General features: G+C 45.9%; 1 protein-coding gene and 1 long non-coding RNA gene across 2 annotated transcripts in view; one reads left to right on the forward strand and one right to left on the reverse strand.

Annotated features, from left to right (window-relative positions):
• LOC118387138 (protein mono-ADP-ribosyltransferase TIPARP-like) overlaps nt 1-17,556 on the forward strand; it is a 32,872-nt gene extending 15,316 nt beyond the window's left edge. Inside the window, exons 3-7 of the mRNA XM_052477327.1 lie at nt 2,079-2,265; nt 4,811-4,998; nt 12,107-12,388; nt 14,028-14,285; nt 16,374-17,556. Coding sequence (XP_052333287.1) covers nt 2,079-2,265; nt 4,811-4,998; nt 12,107-12,388; nt 14,028-14,285; nt 16,374-16,563 — 1,105 coding nt within the window. The 3' untranslated portion in view covers nt 16,564-17,556. The remainder of the gene's footprint in view (nt 1-2,078; nt 2,266-4,810; nt 4,999-12,106; nt 12,389-14,027; nt 14,286-16,373) is intronic.
• LOC127911073 (uncharacterized) lies at nt 12,402-13,992 on the reverse strand. The gene is made up of 3 exons (XR_008077560.1): nt 13,206-13,992; nt 12,796-13,123; nt 12,402-12,754 (listed from the first exon to the last, which is right to left on the reverse strand). It is a non-coding gene; the product is annotated as an uncharacterized LOC127911073 (long non-coding RNA).
• Nucleotides 17,557-21,330: the final 3,774 nt, after the last annotated feature.

Below are 21,330 nucleotides of genomic sequence, written 5' to 3' on the forward strand. Positions count from 1 at the left end.
GTGTTCTCTTGTCTCCTAGGGGTCGTGTGTTTTCCTTAGTCTTCAGTGATACTGACCGTGTTCTCTCCTCTCCTAGGGGTCGTGTGTTTTCCTTAGACTTCAGTGATACTGACCGTGTTCTCTTGTCTCCTAGGGGTCGTGTGTTTTCCTTAGACTTCAGTGATACTGACCGTGTTCTCTTGTCTCCTAGGGGTCGTGTGTTTTCCTTAGACTTCAGTGATACTGACCGTGTTCTCTTGTCTCCTAGGGGTCGTGTGTTTTCCTTAGTCTTCAGTGATACTGACCGTGTTCTCTTGTCTCCTAGGGGTCGTGTGTTTTCCTTAGTCTTCAGTGATACTGACCGTGTTCTCTTGTCTCCTAGGGGTCGTGTGTTTTCCTTAGTCTTCAGTGATACTGACCGTGTTCTCTTGTCTCCTAGGGGTCGTGTGTTTTCCTTAGTCTTCAGTGATACTGACCGTGTTCTCTTGTCTCCTAGGGGTCGTGTGTTTTCCTTAGTCTTCAGTGATACTGACCGTGTTCTCTCCTCTCCTAGGGGTCGTGTGTTTTCCTTAGACTTCAGTGATACTGACCGTGTTCTCTTGTCTCCTAGGGGTCGTGTGTTTTCCTTAGACTTCAGTGATACTGACCGTGTTCTCTTGTCTCCTAGGGGTCGTGTGTTTTCCTTAGACTTCAGTGATACTGACCGTGTTCTCTTGTCTCCTAGGGGTCGTGTGTTTTCCTTAGTCTTCAGTGATACTGACCGTGTTCTCTTGTCTCCTAGGGGTCGTGTGTTTTCCTTAGACTTCAGTGATACTGACCGTGTTCTCTTGTCTCCTAGGGGTCGTGTGTTTTCCTTAGTCTTCAGTGATACTGACCGTGTTCTCTTGTCTCCTAGGGGTCGTGTGTTTTCCTTAGACTTCAGTGATACTGACCGTGTTCTCTTGTCTCCTAGGGGTCGTGTGTTTTCCTTAGTCTTCAGTGATACTGACCGTGTTCTCTTGTCTCCTAGGGGTCGTGTGTTTTCCTTAGACTTCAGTGATACTGACCGTGTTCTCTTGTCTCCTAGGGGTCGTGTGTTTTCCTTAGTCTTCAGTGATACTGACCGTGTTCTCTTGTCTCCTAGGGGTCGTGTGTTTTCCTTAGACTTCAGTGATACTGACCGTGTTCTCTTGTCTCCTAGGGGTCGTGTGTTTTCCTTAGACTTCAGTGATACTGACCGTGTTCTCTTGTCTCCTAGGGGTCGTGTGTTTTCCTTAGACTTCAGTGATACTGACCGTGTTCTCTTGTCTCCTAGGGGTCGTGTGTTTTCCTTAGACTTCAGTGATACTGACCGTGTTCTCTTGTCTCCTAGGGGTCGTGTGTTTTCCTTAGACTTCAGTGATACTGACCGTGTTCTCTTGTCTCCTAGGGGTCGTGTGTTTTCCTTAGACTTCAGTGATACTGACCGTGTTCTCTTGTCTCCTAGGGGTCGTGTGTTTTCCTTAGACTTCAGTGATACTGACCGTGTTCTCTTGTCTCCTAGGGGTCGTGTGTTTTCCTTAGACTTCAGTGATACTGACCGTGTTCTCTTGTCTCCTAGGGGTCGTGTGTTTTCCTTAGACTTCAGTGATACTGACCGTGTTCTCTTGTCTCCTAGGGGTCGTGTGTTTTCCTTAGACTTCAGTGATACTGACCGTGTTCTCTTGTCTCCTAGGGGTCGTGTGTTTTCCTTAGTCTTCAGTGATACTGACCGTGTTCTCTTGTCTCCTAGGGGTTGTGTGTTTTCCTTAGTCTTCAGTGATACTAACCGTGTTCTCTTGTCTCCTAGGGTTCTCTTGTGTGTTTTTTTCCTTAGACTTCAGTGATACTGACCGTGTTCTCTTGTCTCCTAGGGGTCGTGTGTTTTCCTTAGACTTCAGTGATACTGACCGTGTTCTCTTGTCTCCTAGGGGTCGTGTGTTTTCCTTAGTCTTCAGTGATACTGACCGTGTTCTCTTGTCTCCTAGGGGTCGTGTGTTTTCCTTAGACTTCAGTGATACTGACCGTGTTCTCTTGTCTCCTAGGGGTCGTGTGTTTTCCTTAGACTTCAGTGATACTGACCGTGTTCTCTTGTCTCCTAGGGGTCGTGTGTTTTCCTTAGACTTCAATGCAATGCGTGTATGTGACCTGGAGTTCGACCACGTCAGACGGTTGACCACTCCCTCCAGCCCTGCCTCCCCACCCCCAAACACAAACCCCGCCCCTAACTGCCACACAGTGTGGAAATACTACTGCAGAGACAACTTCGGCTGGAGAGAATATTCTGAGGTGAGTGTCTCTGTGTCTGTGTTTGAGTTAGAGGCTATTAAAGGAGACACATTAACCCCCAAGACACATTAACCCCCAAGACACATTAACCCCCAAGTCACATTAACCCCCAAGTCACATTAACCCCCAAGACACATTAACCCCCAAGACACATTAACTCCCCAGTCACATTAACCCCAAGACACATTAACCCCAAGACACATTAACCCCAAGACACATTAACTCCCCAGTCACATTAACCCCCCAGTCACATTAACCCCCAAGACACATTAACCCCCAAGTCACATTAACCCCCAAGTCACATTAACCCCCAAGACACATTAACCCCCAAGACACATTAACCCCCCAGTCACATTAACCCCCCAGTCACATTAACCCCCAAGACACATTAACCCCCCAGTCACATTAACCCCCCAGTCACATTAACCCCCCAGTCACATTAACCCCCCAGTCACACCAGATCAGTTGCCTGAAATGAAGGTTCACACACACACACACGCACACACACACACACACACACACACACACACACACACACACACACACACACACACACACACACACACACACACACACACACATGGTATGTTTAGATTAAAGGGTCTAGTTCTGTGTGTGTGTGTGTGTGTGCGCGTGCGCGTGTGTGTGTGTGATCAAAGCAGTGGTTGGAACCAAAATTATTTTCCAATCGTTTAGTTCTGGACAGAACTGCTATTTTTTCTTGTTCTGTTCCATTGTTTCGGACCAGCAAAATAAAGTACTCAACTGGTCCGAACCAGCAAATTAAAGTACTCTGAACTGGTCCGAACCAGCAAATTACAGTTCTCTGAACTGGTCCGAACCAGCAAATTAAAGTACTCTGAACTGGTCCGAACCAGCAAATTAAAGTACTCTGAACTGGTCCGAACCAGCAAATTACAGTTCTCTGAACTGGTCTGAACCAGCAAATTAAAGTACTCTGAACTGGTCCGAACCAGCAAATTAAAGTACTCTGAACTGGTACGAACCAGCAAAATAAAGTACTCTGAACTGGTCCGAACCAGCAAAATAAAGTACTCTGAACTGGTCCGAACCAGCAAATTACAGTTCTCTGAACTGGTCCGAACCAGCAAATTACAGTTCTCTGAACTGGTCCGAACCAGCAAATTACAGTTCTCTGAACTGGTCTGAACCAGCAAATTAAAGTACTCTGAACTGGTCCGAACCAGCAAATTAAAGTACTCTGAACTGGTCCGAACCAGCAAAATAAAGTACTCTGAACTGGTCCGAACCAGCAAAATAAAGTACTCTGAACTGGTCCGAACCAGCAAATTACAGTTCTCTGAACTGGTCCGAACCAGCAAATTACAGTTCTCTGAACCGGTCCGAACCAGCAAATTAAAGTACTCTGAACCGGTCCGAACCAAAAAAAAAGTATCTCTTTATATCATTCCTTTATATTCCTTTTTAAACTTGTAAAACCAACGGCTTTTTAGGTGTAGCTCATTAAATGACTTCACCAATCAGTGTGGGTAGAGCAGTTTGTTACGGAACACATGGACAGACTAGTGTATAGGGTGGGAGATACCACAGCGAGAGAGGATTGACGAGGTGCCTTGGCTTGAAGCGTTGGGTATCTTATTATGATGTGCATCATGTGAATTAGGCAGAATTAAACCTTGGATTAAAAAACAACGCAACAAAGCGCCTATGTAACTTCTTCCAGTGTCTACAAGCTGAACATCTTTTCTCAATTTGCTTGTGTCGACTACCTGGCCCCCTCCCCCACTCAGAAGTATAGGCTACTGACGTTACGAGCATCATTCAGAGGATGGGGAGAGATTTCTAATGAGAAAAATAATGAATTTTGCTGTTTCGGGTCGAGTTAATTGATATTTTATAGTTATTCAATTTCACTTTTGATTTAATTAACTACGAAAGGTAAGCCTTGTTTTTAGTCATTCTTTTCAGGTTTTCTGTTCTGTTTCCTGAACCGGTTCCAACTCCTGGTTCAGTGTTCTCTCTATCAGTGTGTGTGTGTGTGTGTGTGTGTGTGTGTGTGTGTGTGTGTGTGTGTGTGTGTGTGTGTGTGTGTGTGTGTGTGTGTGTGTGTGTGTGTGTGTGTGTGTGTGTGTGTGTGTGTGTGTGTGTGTGTGTGTGTTAATTTGTGTATTTCCTGTGCTACAATTCATTTTTATATGTTTTCTTAGATTGAAACCTGATTCAAGTGTTAGTTTTACAATGTTAGGTGGAACAACTTTGAATCACATGATTCAAAAGCTCGGGTCGGCAGGGTAGCCTAGTGGTTGGAGCGTTGGACTAGTAACCGAAAGGTTGCAAGTTCAATCCCGAGCTGACAAGGTACACATCTGTCGTTGTGCCCCTGAACAGGCAGTTAACCCACTGTTCCTAGGCCGTCATTGAAAATAAGAATTTGTTCTTAACTGACTTGACTAGTTAAATAAATGTAAAATAAATCAAATAAATAAATCACCACCTATAAATAATATATCTAACTAAATCTCTCATCCCTCTTTCCCTCTCCCTCCACCCTCTCTCCCTCCAGCCGGTGGTGCGTCTGATAGAGGAGGCTGGCGGTCGTGGTCTGAAGGAGGTCCGGTTCATCACCCTACAGAACCACTACATCCTCAACATCAGAGAGGGCTTCCAGCAGAACGCTGTGTTCGGCTTCAGACGCCAGATTAAGAAACGACCCCTCTTCCTCTCCTCCGTGGTCCTCACGCCACACCTACAGTGAGTACTGGCGTGTATAAAACATTCAGGACACTTGCTCTTTCCATGACACAGACTATCCAGGTGAAACTATGATCCCTTATTTGTGCCACTCAGAGGGTGAATGGGGCAAGACAACATATTTAAGAGTCTTTGAACGGGGCACGGTAGTAGGTAACAACCATAGTACACTGGAGACTGCTGCTACCATAGCAACCATAGTACACTGGAGACTGCTGCTACCATAACAACATAGTACACTGGAGACTGCTGCTACCATAACAACCATAGTACACTGGAGACTGCTGCTACCATAACAACCATAGTACACTGGAGACTGCTGCTACCATAACAACCATAGTACACTGGAGACTGCTGCTACCATAACAACCATAGTACACTCGAGACTGCTGCTACCATAACAACCATAGTACACTGGAGACTGCTGCTACCATAACAACCATAGTACACTGGAGACTGCTGCTACCATAACAACCATAGTACACTGGAGACTGCTGCTACCATAGCAACCATAGTACACTAGAGACTGCTGCTACCATAGCAACCATAGTACACTAGAGACTGCTGCTACCACAACAACCATAGTACACTGGAGACTGCTGATACCATAACAACCATAGTACACTGGAGACTGCTGCTACCATAACAACATAGTACACTGGAGACTGCTGCTACCATAACAACATAGTACACTGGAGACTGCTGCTACCATAGCAACCATAGTACACTGGAGACTGCTGCTACCATAACAACATAGTACACTGGAGACTGCTGCTACCATAACAACATAGTACACTGGAGACTGCTGCTACCATAACAACATAGTACACTGGAGACTGCTGCTACCATAGCAACCATAGTACACTGGAGACTGCTGCTACCATAGCAACCATAGTACACTGGAGACTGCTGCTACCATAACAACATAGTACACTGGAGACTGCTGCTACCATAACAACATAGTACACTGGAGACTGCTGCTACCATAACAACATAGTACACTGGAGACTGCTGCTACCATAACAACCATAGTACACTGGAGACTGCTGCTACCATAACAACCATAGTACACTGGAGACTGCTGTTACCATAACAACCATACTACACTGGAGACTGCTGCTACCATAGCAACCATAGTACACTAGAGACTGCTGCTACCATAGCAACCATAGTACACTAGAGACTGCTGCTACCATAACAACCATAGTACACTGGAGACTGCTGATACCATAACAACCATAGTACACTGGAGACTGCTGCTACCATAACAACATAGTACACTGGAGACTGCTGCTACCATAACAACATAGTACACTGGAGACTGCTGCTACCATAGCAACCATAGTACACTAGAGACTGCTGCTACCATAGCAACCATAGTACACTAGAGACTGCTGCTACCATAACAACCATAGTACACTGGAGACTGCTGCTACCATAACAACCATAGTACACTGGAGACTGCTGCTACCATAACAACCATAGTACACTGGAGACTGCTGCTACCATAACAACCATAGCACACTCGAGACTGCTGCTACCATAACAACCATAGTACACTGGAGACTGCTGCTACCATAACAACCATAGTACACTAGAGACTGCTGCTACCATAGCAACCATAGTACACTAGAGACTGCTGCTACCATAACAACCATACTACACTGGAGACTGCTGCTACCATAACAACCATAGTACACTGGAGACTACTGCTACCATAATAACCATACTACACTGGAGACTGCTGCTACCATAACAACCATAGTACACTGGAGATTGCTGCTACCATAGTACACTGGAGACTGCTGCTACCATAACAACCATAGTACACTAGATACTGCTGCTACCATAACAACCATAGTACACTAGAGACTGCTGCTACCATAACAACATAGTACACTGGAGACTGCTGCTACCATAACAACCATAGCACACTGGAGACTGCTGCTACCATAACAACCACAGTACACTGGAGACTGCTGCTACCATAACAACCATAGTACACTGGAGACTGCTGATACCATAACAACCATAGTACACTGGAGACTGCTGCTACCATAACAACCATAGTACACTGGAGACTGCTGCTACCATAGCAACCATAGTACACTGGAGACTGCTGCTACCATAACAACATACTACACTGGAGACTGCTGCTACCATAACAACCATAGTACACTGGAGACTGCTGCTACCATAACAACCATAGTACACTGGAGACTGCACAGTGCACCGTTCTCTCCCTGGAAGTAGCAGACAGTCAGTCAATCGTTCTCTCCCTGGAAGTAGCAGACAGACAGTCAGTCAATCATTCTGTCCCTGGAAGTAGCAGACAGTCAGTCAGTCATTCTCTCCCTGGAAGTAGCAGACAGTCAGTCAGTCAGTCATTCCTCCCTGGAAGTAGCAGACAGACAGTCAGTCAATCAGTCAGTCATTCCTCCCTGGAAGTAGCAGACAGACAGTCAGTCAATCGTTCTCTCCCTGGAAGTAGCAGACAGACAGTCAGTCAATCGTTCTCTCCCTGGAAGTAGCAGACAGTCAGTCTGTCAATCAGTCAGTCATTCCTCCCTGGAAGTAGCAGACAGACTGTCAGTCAATCGTTCTCTCCCTGGAAGTAGCAGACTGTCAGTCAGTCATTCCTCCCTGGAAGTAGCAGACAGACTGTCAGTCAATCTTTCTCTCCCTGGAAGTAGCAGACAGACAGTCAGTCAATGGTTCTCTCCCTGGAAGTAGCAGACAGACAGTCAGTCAATCGTTTTCTCCCTGGAAGTAGCAGACAGACTGTCAGTCAATCGTTCTCTCCCTGGAAGTAGCAGACAGTCAGTCAGTCAATCAGTCAGTCATTCTGTCCCTGGAAGTAGCAGACAGACTGTCAGTCAATCGTTCTCTCCCTGGAAGTAGCAGACTGTCAGTCAGTCAATCAGTCAGTCATTCCTCCCTGGAAGTAGCAGACAGACAGTCAGTCAATCAGTCACTCATTCCTCCCTGGAAGTAGCAGACAGACAGTCAGTCAATCAGTCAGTCATTCCTCCCTGGAAGTAGCAGACAGACAGTCAGTCAATCGTTCTCTCCCTGGAAGTAGCAGACAGACTGTCAGTCAATCGTTCTCTCCCTGGAAGTAGCAGACAGACAGTCAGTCAATCAGTCACTCATTCCTCCCTGGAAGTAGCAGACAGACAGTCAGTCAATCAGTCAGTCATTCCTCCCTGGAAGTAGCAGACAGACAGTCAGTCAATCAGTCAGTCATTCCTCCCTGGAAGTAGCAGACAGACGGTCAGTCAATCGTTCTCTCCCTGGAAGTAGCAGACTGTCAGTCAGTCAATCAGTCAGTCATTCCTCCCTGGAAGTAGCAGACAGTCAGTCAGTCAATCGTTCTCTCCCTGGAAGTAGCAGACAGTCTGTCAGTCAATCAGTCAGTCATTCCTTCCTGGAAGTAGCAGACAGACAGTCAGTCAATCAGTCAGTCATTCCTCCCTGGAAGTAGCAGACAGACGGTCAGTCAATCGTTCTCTCCCTGGAAGTAGCAGACAGACTGTCAGTCAATCGTTCTCTCCCTGGAAGTAGCAGACAGACAGTCAGTCAATCGTTCTCTCCCTGGAAGTAGCAGACAGACTGTCAGTCAATCGTTCTCTCCCTGGAAGTAGCAGACAGACAGTCAGTCAATCGTTCTCTCCCTGGAAGTAGCAGACAGTCAGTCAGTCAATCGTTCTCTCCCTGGAAGTAGCAGACAGACTGTCAGTCAATCGTTCTCTCCCTGGAAGTAGCAGACAGTCAGTCAGTCAATCGTTCTCACCCTGGAAGTAGCAGACAGACTGTCAGTCAATCGTTCTCTCCCTGGAAGTAGCAGACAGTCAGTCAGTCAATCAGTCAGTCATTCCTCCCTGGAAGTAGCAGACAGACTGTCAGTCAATCGTTCTCTCCCTGGAAGTAGCAGACAGACTGTCAGTCAATCGTTCTCTCCCTGGAAGTAGCAGACAGACAGTCAGTCAATCGTTCTCTCCCTGGAAGTAGCAGACAGTCAGGACCTAGTGTAGTGTAGCACATTATGCTAACTACCAGAACACAGTGCTGCCCTGCGCCTGTCCCTGTCCCTGGCCCTGGCCCTGGCCCTGTCAGTCCTATCAGTCCAGTACTACTGCTACTGGGGGCAGCTAGACTGTCCTTATCCACAACAACCATAGTTGTTGTGGAGAACCACTAGTCACCGAGTCATGAGTCTCCTCTGCTCTAGTCACCGAGTCATGAGTCTCCTCTGCTCTAGTCACCGAGTCATGAGTCTCCTCTGTTCTAGTCACCGAGTCATGAGTCTCCTCTGCTCTAGTCACAGAGTCATGAGTCTCCTCTGCTCTAGTCACCGAGTCATGAGTCTCCTCCGCTCTAGTCACTGAGTCATGAGTCTCCTCTGCTCTAGTCACCGAGTCATGAGTCTCCTCTGCTCTAGTCACCGAGTCATGAGTCTGCTCTGCTCTAGTCACAGAGTCATGAGTCTCCTCTGCTCTAGTCACCGAGTCATGAGTCTCCTCTGCTCTAGTCACCGAGTCATGAGTCTCCTCTGCTCTAGTCACAGAGTCATGAGTCTCCTCTGCTCTAGTCACCGAGTCATGAGTCTCCTCTGCTCTAGTCACCGAGTCATGAGTCTCCTCTGTTCTAGTCACAGAGTCATGAGTCTCCTCTGCTCTAATCACCGAGTCATGAGTCTCCTCTGCTCTAGTCACCGAGTCATGAGTCTCCTCTGTTCTAGTCACAGAGTCATGAGTCTCCTCTGCTCTAGTCACCGAGTCATGAGTCTCCTCTGCTCTAGTCACCGAGTCATGAGTCTCCTCTGCTCTAGTCACCGAGTCATGAGTCTCCTCTGCTCTAGTCACCGAGTCATGAGTCTCCTCTGCTCTAGTCACAGAGTCATGAGTCTCCTCTGCTCTAGTCACCGAGTCATGAGTCTCCTCTGCTCTAGTCACCGAGTCATGAGTCTCCTCTGCTCTAGTCACCGAGTCATGAGTCTCCTCTGCTCTAGTCACCGAGTCATGAGTCTCCTCTGCTCTAGTCACCGAGTCATGAGTCTCCTCTGCTCTAGTCACGAGTCATGAGTCTCCTCTGCTCTAGTCACCGAGTCATGAGTCTCCTCTCGCAATAAAATGCAATCTTACGGTGGTCATTTTGAGTTCAGTGTGCGTGCCTGTGTGGGTGTGTGTCTGTGTGGGTGTGTGTCTGTGTGGGTGCGTGCCTGTGTGGGTGCGTGTCTGTGTGGGTGTGTGTCTGTGTGGGTGTGTGTCTGTGTGGGTGTGTGTCTGTGTGGGTGTGTGTCTGTGTGGGTTCGTGTCTGTGTCTGTGTGGGTGTGTGTCTGTGTGGGTGCGTGCCTGTGTGGGTGCATGTCTGTGTGGGTGTGTGTCTGTGTGGATACGTGTATGTGTGTATGTGTGGGTGCGTGCCTGTGTGCTTTAGGAATGTCCTGCTGACCACACGGGTGGAAGTCATTAGCTTGATTGGCTCTGTAGCTGCTTGGGAGATAGTTCTCACTTGGGCAAACACACACACAAACACACACACACACACACACATCCCCCCTCCTTCACGCTTTCACCTCTTCCTCTCTTCCTCTCTTCCTCTCTTCCTCTCTTCCTCTCTTCCTCTCTTCCTCATCTATCCATCTCTTTATCTTCCCCCTTCCCTCGTGCTATCTGGTTCTTTCATTACAGTCTTTCTCTCTCTCTCTCTTCCCTGTGATCTTCTCAGAAGACATGGGAGAATAAAGCACCTGATTGTGGGGACAGATTTCAGCGTGACACTCAAACAAAGCCAGACAGAACTGAGATGAAAGATGAGACTCTCAGGGGAGAGAGAGGGAGGGAGAGTGAAAGCAGAGAATCACACACACAGACACGGAGATGAGGCGAACACCATTAAGACGTGGAGTCGGAGCCAGAGAGAACATGTCAGTGATCTTACTGTTAGTGACTCAAATGACAGACGGGCCGTGCCATCTGACAGACTCCTGCTTTGTTGTATTTCTCATCCTGTGTCAGCTCCTCATTTCTGTGAATGTCATAGTCTTCTCCTTGGCTGCTGCTGCTGTAGTAGTGTATCGCTCTGCTTCTAGCACTGTGACACCATCGTGGGTGACATGAACTATGACACCATCGTGGGTGACAGGGACTATGACATCATCGCAGGTGACAGGGACTATGACATCATCGCAGGTGACAGGAACTATGACATCATCGCGGGTGACAGGAACTATGACATCAATCGTGGGTGACAGGAACTATGACATCATCGCAGGTGACAGGAACTATGACATCATCGCAGGTGACAGGAACTATGACATCATCGTGGGTGACAGGAACTATGACATCATCGCAGGTGACAGGAACTATGACACCATCATGGGTGACAGGGACTAGGACATCGTGGGTGACAGGGTCTATGACACCATCGTGGGTGACAGGGACTAGGACATCGTGGGTGACAGGAACTATGACATCATCGTGGGTGACAGGGACTAGGACATCGTGGGTGACAGGAACTATGACACCATTGTGGGTGACAGGGACTAGGACATCGTGGGTGACAGGGACTATGACACCCTCGTGGGTGACAGGGACTATGACACCATCGTGGGTGACAGGGACTATGACACCATCGTGGGTGACAGGGACTAGGACATCGTGGGTGACAGGAACTATGACATCATCGTGGGTGACAGGGACTAGGACATCGTGGGTGACAGGGTCTATGACACCATCGTGGGTGACAGGGACTATGACACCATCGTGGGTGACAGGGACTATGACACCATCGTGGGTGACAGGGACTATGACACCATCGTGGGTGACAGGGACTAGGACATCGTGGGTGACAGGAACTATGACATCATCGTGGGTGACAGGGACTAGGACATCGTGGGTGACAGGGATCATGTTGGTTATAATGCAGGATGTGGTGGAGATGCAGTTTTATTGGTTATTCAGCGTTAGCGTAGCTTCTAATGAAATAAAATATTGTTGTATTGTTCTGGATGTGGTTGATAATTCTAAAAGTGAGCAATATAATATTCCCAGGACTGGTGTATAAATCTGACTCTCCCCTCCCTCCCATTCTTCTCTTTTCCAGGACTCTTGGTGGCCTCTCCTCTTTCCCCATCTCCTCCTCCACTCTGGATCTGTCTGTTTCTCTCCCCCTCTCTCCCACCTTCACCAACTCTCCCAGCGTATTCCCGGAAACATGGTTACCCATGACGACCAGCCAGGACTTCCTGCAGGTTCCGGTATCCCGTGACGACCGGAGCTATCGGACCGTCTACACCCTCTTCCACAAGACGGTGTCCGAAACCAAGTTCCGCATCCTGAAGATCCTCCGCGTCCAGAACCCCTTCCTCTGGGAGAAATACAAGCGGTGAGTTATCATAGTTATTACACAGTTATTAAATGGGTATGTTATTACACAGAAATTCACCTGGGTCCTGGTGGAGGTAAGGAGATGGTTGAGTTAGTAGCTACGCACTTATTAGCAGTTAGTTTGTTATGAATGTCTGAATCACGGCTCTTGTGTTCCTGTAGATAGATGTCTGCTACACTGGTCCTGCTTTAGACCAGACCTAGGGGACAGACTGATATCTGATCCTGCTTTAGACCAGACCTAGGGGACAGACTGATGTCTGATCCTGCTTTAGACCAGACCTAGGGGACAGACTGATGTCTGATCCTGCTTTAGACCAGACCTAGGGGACAGACTGATGTCTGATCCTGCTTTAGACCAGACCTAGGGGACAGACTGATGACTGATCCTGCTTTAGACCAGACCTAGGGGACAGACTGATGTCTGATCCTGCTTTAGACCAGACCTAGGGGACAGACTGATGTCTGATCCTGCTTTAGACCAGACCTAGGGGACAGACTGATATCTGATCCTGCTTTAGACCAGACCTAGGGGACAGACTGATGTCTGATCCTGCTTTAGACCAGACCTAGGGGACAGACTGATGTCTGATCCTGCTTTAGACCAGACCTAGGGGACAGACTGATGTCTGATCCTGCTTTAGACCAGACCTAGGGGACAGACTGATGTCTGATCCTGCTTTAGACCAGACCTAGGGGACAGACTGATATCTGATCCTGCTTTAGACCAGACCTAGGGGACAGACTGATGTCTGATCCTGCTTTAGACCAGACCTAGGGGACAGACTGATGTCTGGTCCTGCTTTAGACCAGACCTAGGGGACAGACTGATATCTGATCCTGCTTTAGACCAGACCTTGGATGTCTCTCTGCTATGGCCCTGAATATGAATGCTCTGGAAGGGGTCTGTTCCAGGCTAAATGGCTCTGATGCCAGAATGCACCAGAATGCTTTCAATTGGGGCCAAAAAAGAGGTCATTGGTGTTGTTGTGGTTAGTGTTGTGTTTCAATATGACTGAATGCTGTGGGTGCTTTGTTCTGTACGAATGGTGAGAGCCAAGCTGTGTGTATGTGTGTGTGTTCAGTGTGTGTGTGTGTGTGTGTGTTCAGTGTGTGTGTGTTCAGTGTGTGTGTGTGTGTTCAGTGTGTGTGTGTGTGTGTGTGTGTGTGTGTGTTCAGTGTGTGTATGTTCAGTGTGTGTGTGTGTGTGTATGTGTGTGTGTGTGTGTGTGTGTTCAGTGTGTGTGTGTGTGTGTGTGTGTGTGTGTGTCTGAACACACAGCTGGGCTCTCACGATTAGTGTAACCCACTTGTGAAGGTGAGACCGTGAGAACCGGGATTCAGAAGCACAGGAAGTGGGTCCTTGATTTTTTTTAATACAGTCCGTTGCCATAGATACGGCAGAAGGGAATAGAGCACAGAGAGGATGAGTCAGGGGGTGGTGTGTGTGAGTGTGTGAGTGTGTGTCGTACTTGGTAGAATCAGTGAATCAAATAGACTAGACTGTAGAGTTAAAGCTGTTTCACTGTATCTGGTTCAAAAGTGTAAACATTCAATCACTAAATATGTCAAAAATAACACACATACGATCACTAGACTGAAGACATCATTAATACCCCCTCCTCTCCCCCTGACAGGAAGAAGGAGTACATGTCTCGTCGTCTCTCGGAGATGGACAGGATGCTGAGCGAGCGTCACCTTTTCCACGGCACCTCCACTGAGGTGGTAGAGGGCATCTGCAAACACAACTTTGACCCGCGCGTCAGTGGCAAACACGCCACCATGTTCGGACAAGGCTCCTACTTCGCCCGCAAGGCCGTCTACTCCCATAACTTCTCCAAGCGCTCTCCTAAAGGGATCCACTCCATGTTCCTGGCCAAAGTGCTCACTGGCAGGTTAGTAGTCTTTATGGGATTACTATGTCCTCATTGACAGTCTTTATAGGATTACTATGTCCTCACTGACAGGTTAGTAGTCTTTATGGGATTACTATGTCCTCACTGACAGGTTAGTAGTCTTTATGGGATTACTATGTCCTCACTGACAGTCTTTATGGGATTACTATGTCCTCATTGACAGGTTACTAGTCTTTATGGGATTACTATGTCCTCACTGACAGGTTAGTAGTCTTTATGGGATTACTATGTCCTCATTGACAGGTTACTAGTCTTTATGGGATTACTATGTCCTCACTGACAGTCTTTATGGGATTACTATGTCCTCATTGACAGGTTAGTAGTATTTATGGGATTACTATGTCCTCACTGACAGGTTAGTAGTCTTTATGGGATTACTATGTCCTCACTGACAGGTTACTAGTCTTTATGGGATTACTATGTCCTCACTGACAGGTTACTAGTCTTTATGGGATTACTATGTCCTCATTGACAGGTTAGTAGTCTTTATGGGATTACTATGTCCTCACTGACAGGTTAGTAGTCTTTATAGGATTACTATGTCCTCACTGGCAGGTTAGTAGTCTTTATGGGATTACTATGTCCTCACTGACAGGTTAGTAGTCTTTATGGGATTACTATGTCCTCATTGACAGGTTAGTAGTATTTATGGGATTACTATGTCCTCACTGGCAGGTTAGTAGTCTTTATGGGATTACTATGTCCTCATTGACAGGTTACTAGTCTTTATGGGATTACTATGTCCTCACTGGCAGGTTAGTAGTCTTTATGGGATTACTATGTCCTCACTGACAGGTTAGTAGTCTTTATGGGATTACTATGTCCTCACAGACAGGTTAGTAGTCTTTATGGGATTACTATGTCCTCATTGACAGGTTACTAGTCTTTATGGGATTACTATGTCCTCACTGACAGGTTAGTAGTCTTTATGGGATTACTATGTCCTCATTGACAGGTTAGTAGTCTTTATGGGATTACTATGTCCTCACTGACAGGTTAGTAGTCTTTATGGGATTACTATGTCCTCACTGACAGTCTTTATAGGATTACTATGTCCTCACTGACAGGTTAGTAGTCTTTATGGGATTACTATGTCCTCACTGACAGTCTTTATAGGATTACTATGTCCTCACTGACAGGTTAGTAGTCTTTATGGGATTACTATGTCCTCACTGGCAGGTTAGTAGTCTTTATGGGATTACTATGTCCTCATTGACAGGTTAGTAGTCTTTATGGGATTACTATGTCCTCACTGACAGGTTAGTAGTCTTTATGGGATTACTATGTCCTCACAGACAGTCTTTATGGGATTACTATGTCCTCATTGACAGGTTAGTAGTCTTTATGGGATTACTATGTCCTCACAGACAGGTTAGTAGTCTTTATGGGATTACTATGTCCTCATTGACAGGTTAGTAGTCTTTATGGGATTACTATGTCCTCACTGACAGGTTAGTAGTCTTTATGGGATTACTATGTCCTCATTGACAGGTTAGTAGTCTTTATGGGATTACTATGTCCTCACTGACAGGTTAGTAGTATTTATGGGATTACTATGTCCTCACTGACAGGTTAGTAGTCTTTATGGGATTACTATGTCCTCACTGACAGGTTAGTAGTCTTTATGGGATTACTATGTCCTCACTGACAGGTTAGTAGTCTTTATGGGATTACTATGTCCTCACAGACAGGTTAGTAGTCTTTATGGGATTACTATGTCCTCACTGACAGTCTTTATGGGATTACTATGTCCTCATTGACAGGTTACTAGTCTTTATGGGATTACCATGTCCTCACTGACAGGTTAGTAGTCTTTATGGGATTACTATGTCCTCACTGACAGTCTTTATGGGATTACTATGTCCTCACAGACAGTCTTTATGGGATTACTATGTCCTCACTGACAGTCTTTATGGGATTACTGTGATTTATAGCATCACACAGAAATGTGGTTGAAGAAAACTCAGTTTTCCTCAGTAGACCACTACTGGTTAGTCATCCATGATTGTTCCATTTGGTGAGCACTCACAGAACTTGACATTGTTCCTCTCTCCTCTGTGTCTCCAGGTTTACAGTGGGGAACCCCTCCATGCGTCGGCCACCCCCACTCAGCCCCCGCGACCCCTCCAGTGACCTGTACGACTCGTGTGTAGACAACTGGGTGGACCCCCAGATCTATGTTATCTTTAACGACGACCAGAGCTACCCCTACTTTATCATCCAGTACGAAGAGGTTCCCAGTACCGTGGCTATCTGACACAGAACAGACTGAACCAAACCCAGTACTGTGGCTGAGAACAGACCAGACCGAACCAAACCCAGTACTGTGGCTGAGAACAGACCAGACTGAACCAAACCCAGTACTGTGGCTGAGAACAGACCAGACCGAATCAAACCCAGTACTGTGGCTGAGAACAGACCAGACCGAACCAAACCCAGTACTGTGGCTGAGAACAGACCAGACCGAACCAAACACAGTACCGTGGCTATCGGACACAGACCAGACAGAACCAAACCCGGTACTGTGGCTGAGAACAGACCAGACCGAACCAAACCCAGTACTGTGGCTGAGAACAGACCAGACCGAACCAAATCAGAGCTACCTCATACTGCATCATCAGTATGAAGAGTTAACCGGTACTGTCAACATCTGAGATCTATTGGTTCCTCCCTACACCCGTCAACCACAGCAGCTTCCATCTGTATGCTGTTGGTTTGAAACCCTTAAATTGGACAGTGGTTGGCGTTTCATTTGGACACAATGCTGTGTGAATAGACATTAGCGTCTGCCATTTTGGGTCTGAACAGATTCATTTGGACACAATGCTGTGTGAATAGACATTAGCGTCTGCCATTTTGGGTCTGAACAGATTCATTTGGACACAATGCTGTGAGAATAGACATTAGCGTCTGCCATTTTGGGTCTGAACAGTGGACAGTTTAATTTGGACCCAACGTTGTGTGAATGGATAATTGCCTTGGCGTCTGCCATTTTGGATCCCCATCGGGACTGAACAGTGGACAGAGTCACTGAGACTCAGTGCTGGAGTTTCTGTTTAAAACATAACCCCAATCTCTCTCTCTCTCTCTAAGACCTCTTTCTCTCAGAGGGCAGACATATTTGGTGAGATAAGCTGTACGTACGTTCTTCTTGTTTATATTTGAACTGTGTGCCTTTTGTTCATAAAAATGTTTATTTATGTTAGTTAATGTAACATTGAGTAAATAAATAATCTAAAAGAGAAAATCATAGCGCTGTCCAGGCTGCTTTTATTGCCCAGTTTTATATTTCATTGGCAGTTGAGTACACTCTTTCTACAACCTCAGCAAACACTGGTCCTGTTTTATGGGCCTACTGTAAGTAGCCTAGATGCAGCCAAGACAGAAAGATAAACGCAGTCATAAGAGCATAATATACAAGGAATTTCTAAAAGCTGCTAATGAGGATCTTGACGACCTTGTACCTAGCCGGTGGGAATTCCGGTGGGGTGACCCCACCCAGTCAGTGGCAGTGCTGGCAACACTGAAATCCATGATGAGGGGGGTCACACTCTGACAATCAGAGAGGGGACAAATTATTGTGGCCCTGGTGGCACAAAATCATCAAAGGTCTGACTGCACAGAGATTCTTGGGAAAATTGTCACAACAGCATGTGTATGTTTCAGGGTAGCGGGGTGGGTCTGAGAACCATCAGCTAGGACTTGACATTGGTTAATAATAATAATAATAATATATGCCATTTATCAGACGCTTTTATCCAAAGCGACTTACAGTCATGTGTGCATACATTCTACGTATGGGTGGTCCCGGGGATCGAACCCACTACCCTGGCGTTACAAGCGCCATGCTCTACCAACTGAGCTACAGAATCAAATCTTCCATTCTTGGTCAATGTTGCATGCCTTCTCAAACAGCTACAACTGTATTTGCATTCACACAACAAGTCTTCTGTTGATTTGGGCTCAGGGATGGAACAACTGTTGAACATCTGAGCTTGTGGTTGTTTGTGGTGGGAGAGGAGTCGAGTGTGTATGTGTGCGTGTGTGCGTGCGTACGTGCGTGTGTCCCACATCTGTTGCTATGGGGTAATTCAAGGGTTTTTCTTTATTTTTACTATTTTCCTCATTGTAGGATTATAGTGAAGACATTACCATTATGAAATAACACATATGGAATCAATCTCGTAACAAAAAAAAATGGTTAAACAAATCAAAATATATTTTATATTTGAGATTCTTCAAAGTAGCCACCCTTTGCCTTGATGACAGCTTTGCACACTCTTGAACAAATAAAGAAACACCCTGGAAGGAGTAGGGGTGTCCAAACTTTTGACTGGTCCTGTATATTTGTTTGTTAAATAACAACTACGTGAGTAAAATCTACGTGAGTTCAATCGACGTGAGTTCAATCGACGTGAGTACAATCGTGAGTACAATCGTGAGTACAATCGATGTGAGTTCAATCGATGTGAGTTCAATCGACGTGAGTACAATCGACGTGAGTTCAATCGATGTGAGTTCAATCGATGTGAGTTCAATCGATGTGAGTTCAATCGACGTGAGTACAATCGACGTGAGTTCAATCGATGTGAGTTCAATCGATGTGAGTTCAATCGACGTGAGTACAATCGACGTGAGTACAATCGATGTGAGTTCAATCGACGTGAGTTCAATCGACGTGAGTTCAATCGACGTGAGTTCAATCGACGTGAGTTCAATCGACGTGAGTTCAATCGACGTGAGTACAATCGACGTGAGTACAATCTACGTGAGTACAATCTACATGAGTACAATCTACGTGAGTACAATCTACGTGAGTACAATCTACGTGAGTACAATCTACGTGAGTATTCGACGTGAGTGCAATCGGCTTGGGTACAATCTACGTGAGTACAATCTACGTGAGTACAATCCACGTGAGTGCAATCGACGTGAGTACAATCTACGTGAGTGCAATCGACGTGGGTGCAATCGGCTTGGGTACAATCTACGTGAGTACAATCTACGTGAGTACAATCCACGTGAGTGCAATCGACGTGAGTACAATCTACGTGAGTGCAATCGACGTGGGTGCAATCGGCTTGGGTACAATCAACGTGAGTACAATCGACGTGAGTACAATCTACGTGAGTACAATCTACGTGAGTACAATCGATGTGAGTACCCTGACCTAGAGAGATATACATGGAGGAGGTTAATACCCTGACCTAGAGAGATATACATGGAGGAGGTTTAATATCCTGACCTAGTGAGATATACATGGAGGAGGTTTAATATCCTGACCTAGTGAGATATACATGGAGGAGGTTTAATATCCTGACCTAGTGAGATATACATGGAGGAGGTTTAATATCCTGACCTAGTGAGATATACATGGAGGAGGTTTAATATCCTGACCTAGTGAGATATCCATGGAGGAGGTTTAATATCCTGACCTAGTGAGATATACATGGAGGTTTAATATCCTGACCTAGTGAGATATACATGGAGGAGGTTTAATATCCTGACCTAGTGAGATATACATGGAGGTTTAATATCCTGACCTAGTGAGATATACATGGAGGAGGTTTAATATCCTGACCTAGTGAGATATACATGGAGGAGGTTTAATATCCTGACCTAGTGAGATATACATGGAGGAGGTTTAATATCCTGACCTAGTGAGATATACATGGAGGAGGTTTAATATCCTGACCTAGTGAGATATACATGGAGGAGGTTTAATATCCTGACCTAGTGAGATATACATGGAGGAGGTTTAATATCCTGACCTAGTGAGATATACATGGAGGAGGTTTAATATCCTGACCTAGTGAGATATACATGGAGGAGGTTTAATATCCTGACCTAGTGAGATATACATGGAGGAGGTTTAATACCCCTGACCTAGTGAGATATACATGGAGGAGGTTAATACCCTGACCTAGTGAGATATACATGGAGGAGGTTTAATATCCTGACCTAGTGAGATATACATGGAGGAGGTTTAATACCCTGACCTAGTGAGATATACATGGAGGAGGTTTAATACCCCTGACCTAGTGAGATATACATGGAGGAGGTTAATACCCTGACCTAGTGAGATATACATGGAGGAGGTTTAATATCCTGACCTAGTGAGATATACATAGAGGAGTTTAATACCCTGACCTAGTGAGATATACATGGAGGTTTAATATCCTGACCTAGTGAGATATACATGGAGGTTTAATATCCTGACCTAGTGAGATATACATGGAGGTTTAATACCCTGACCTAGTGAGATATACACGGAGGAGGTTTAATATCCTGACCTAGTGAGATATACATAGAGGAGTTTAATACCCTGACCTAGTGAGATATACATGGAGGAGGTTTAATATCCTGACCTAGTGAGATATACATAGAGGAGGTTAATACCCTGACCTAGTGAGATATACATGGAGGAGGTTTAATATCCTGACCTAGTGAGATATACATAGAGGAGGTTAATACCCTGACCTAGTGAGATATACATGGAGGTTTAATATCCTGACCTAGTGAGATATACATGGAGGAGGTTTAATATCCTGACCTAGTGAGATATACATGGAGGAGGTTTAATATCCTGACCTAGTGAGATATACATGGAGGAGGTTTAATATCCTGACCTAGTGAGATATACATGGCGGAGGCTCAATCAAGCTAGTCGTCTTGACTACTTTCGCATGTCATTCAAATCAAATGTTTTTAGTGTTTCAGTGTTGCTAGGAGACAGAATGCTGTCTGAGATATACAGTGCATTCAGAAAGTGTTGCTAGGAGACAGAATGCGGTCTGAGATATACAATGCATTCAGAAAGTGTTGCTTAGAGACAGAATGCGGTCTGTGATATACAATGCATTCAGAAAGTGTTGCTTAGAGACAGAATGCGGTCTGAGATATACAATGCATTCAGAAAGTGTTGATAGGAGACAGAATGTGGTCTGAGATATACAATGCATTCAGAAAGTGTTGCAAGGAGACAGAATGCGGTCTGAGATATACAGTGCATTCAGAAAGTGTT

This window comes from Oncorhynchus keta, chromosome 23 (assembly GCF_023373465.1).
Source record: "Oncorhynchus keta strain PuntledgeMale-10-30-2019 chromosome 23, Oket_V2, whole genome shotgun sequence".
NCBI lineage: Eukaryota > Metazoa > Chordata > Actinopteri > Salmoniformes > Salmonidae > Oncorhynchus > Oncorhynchus keta.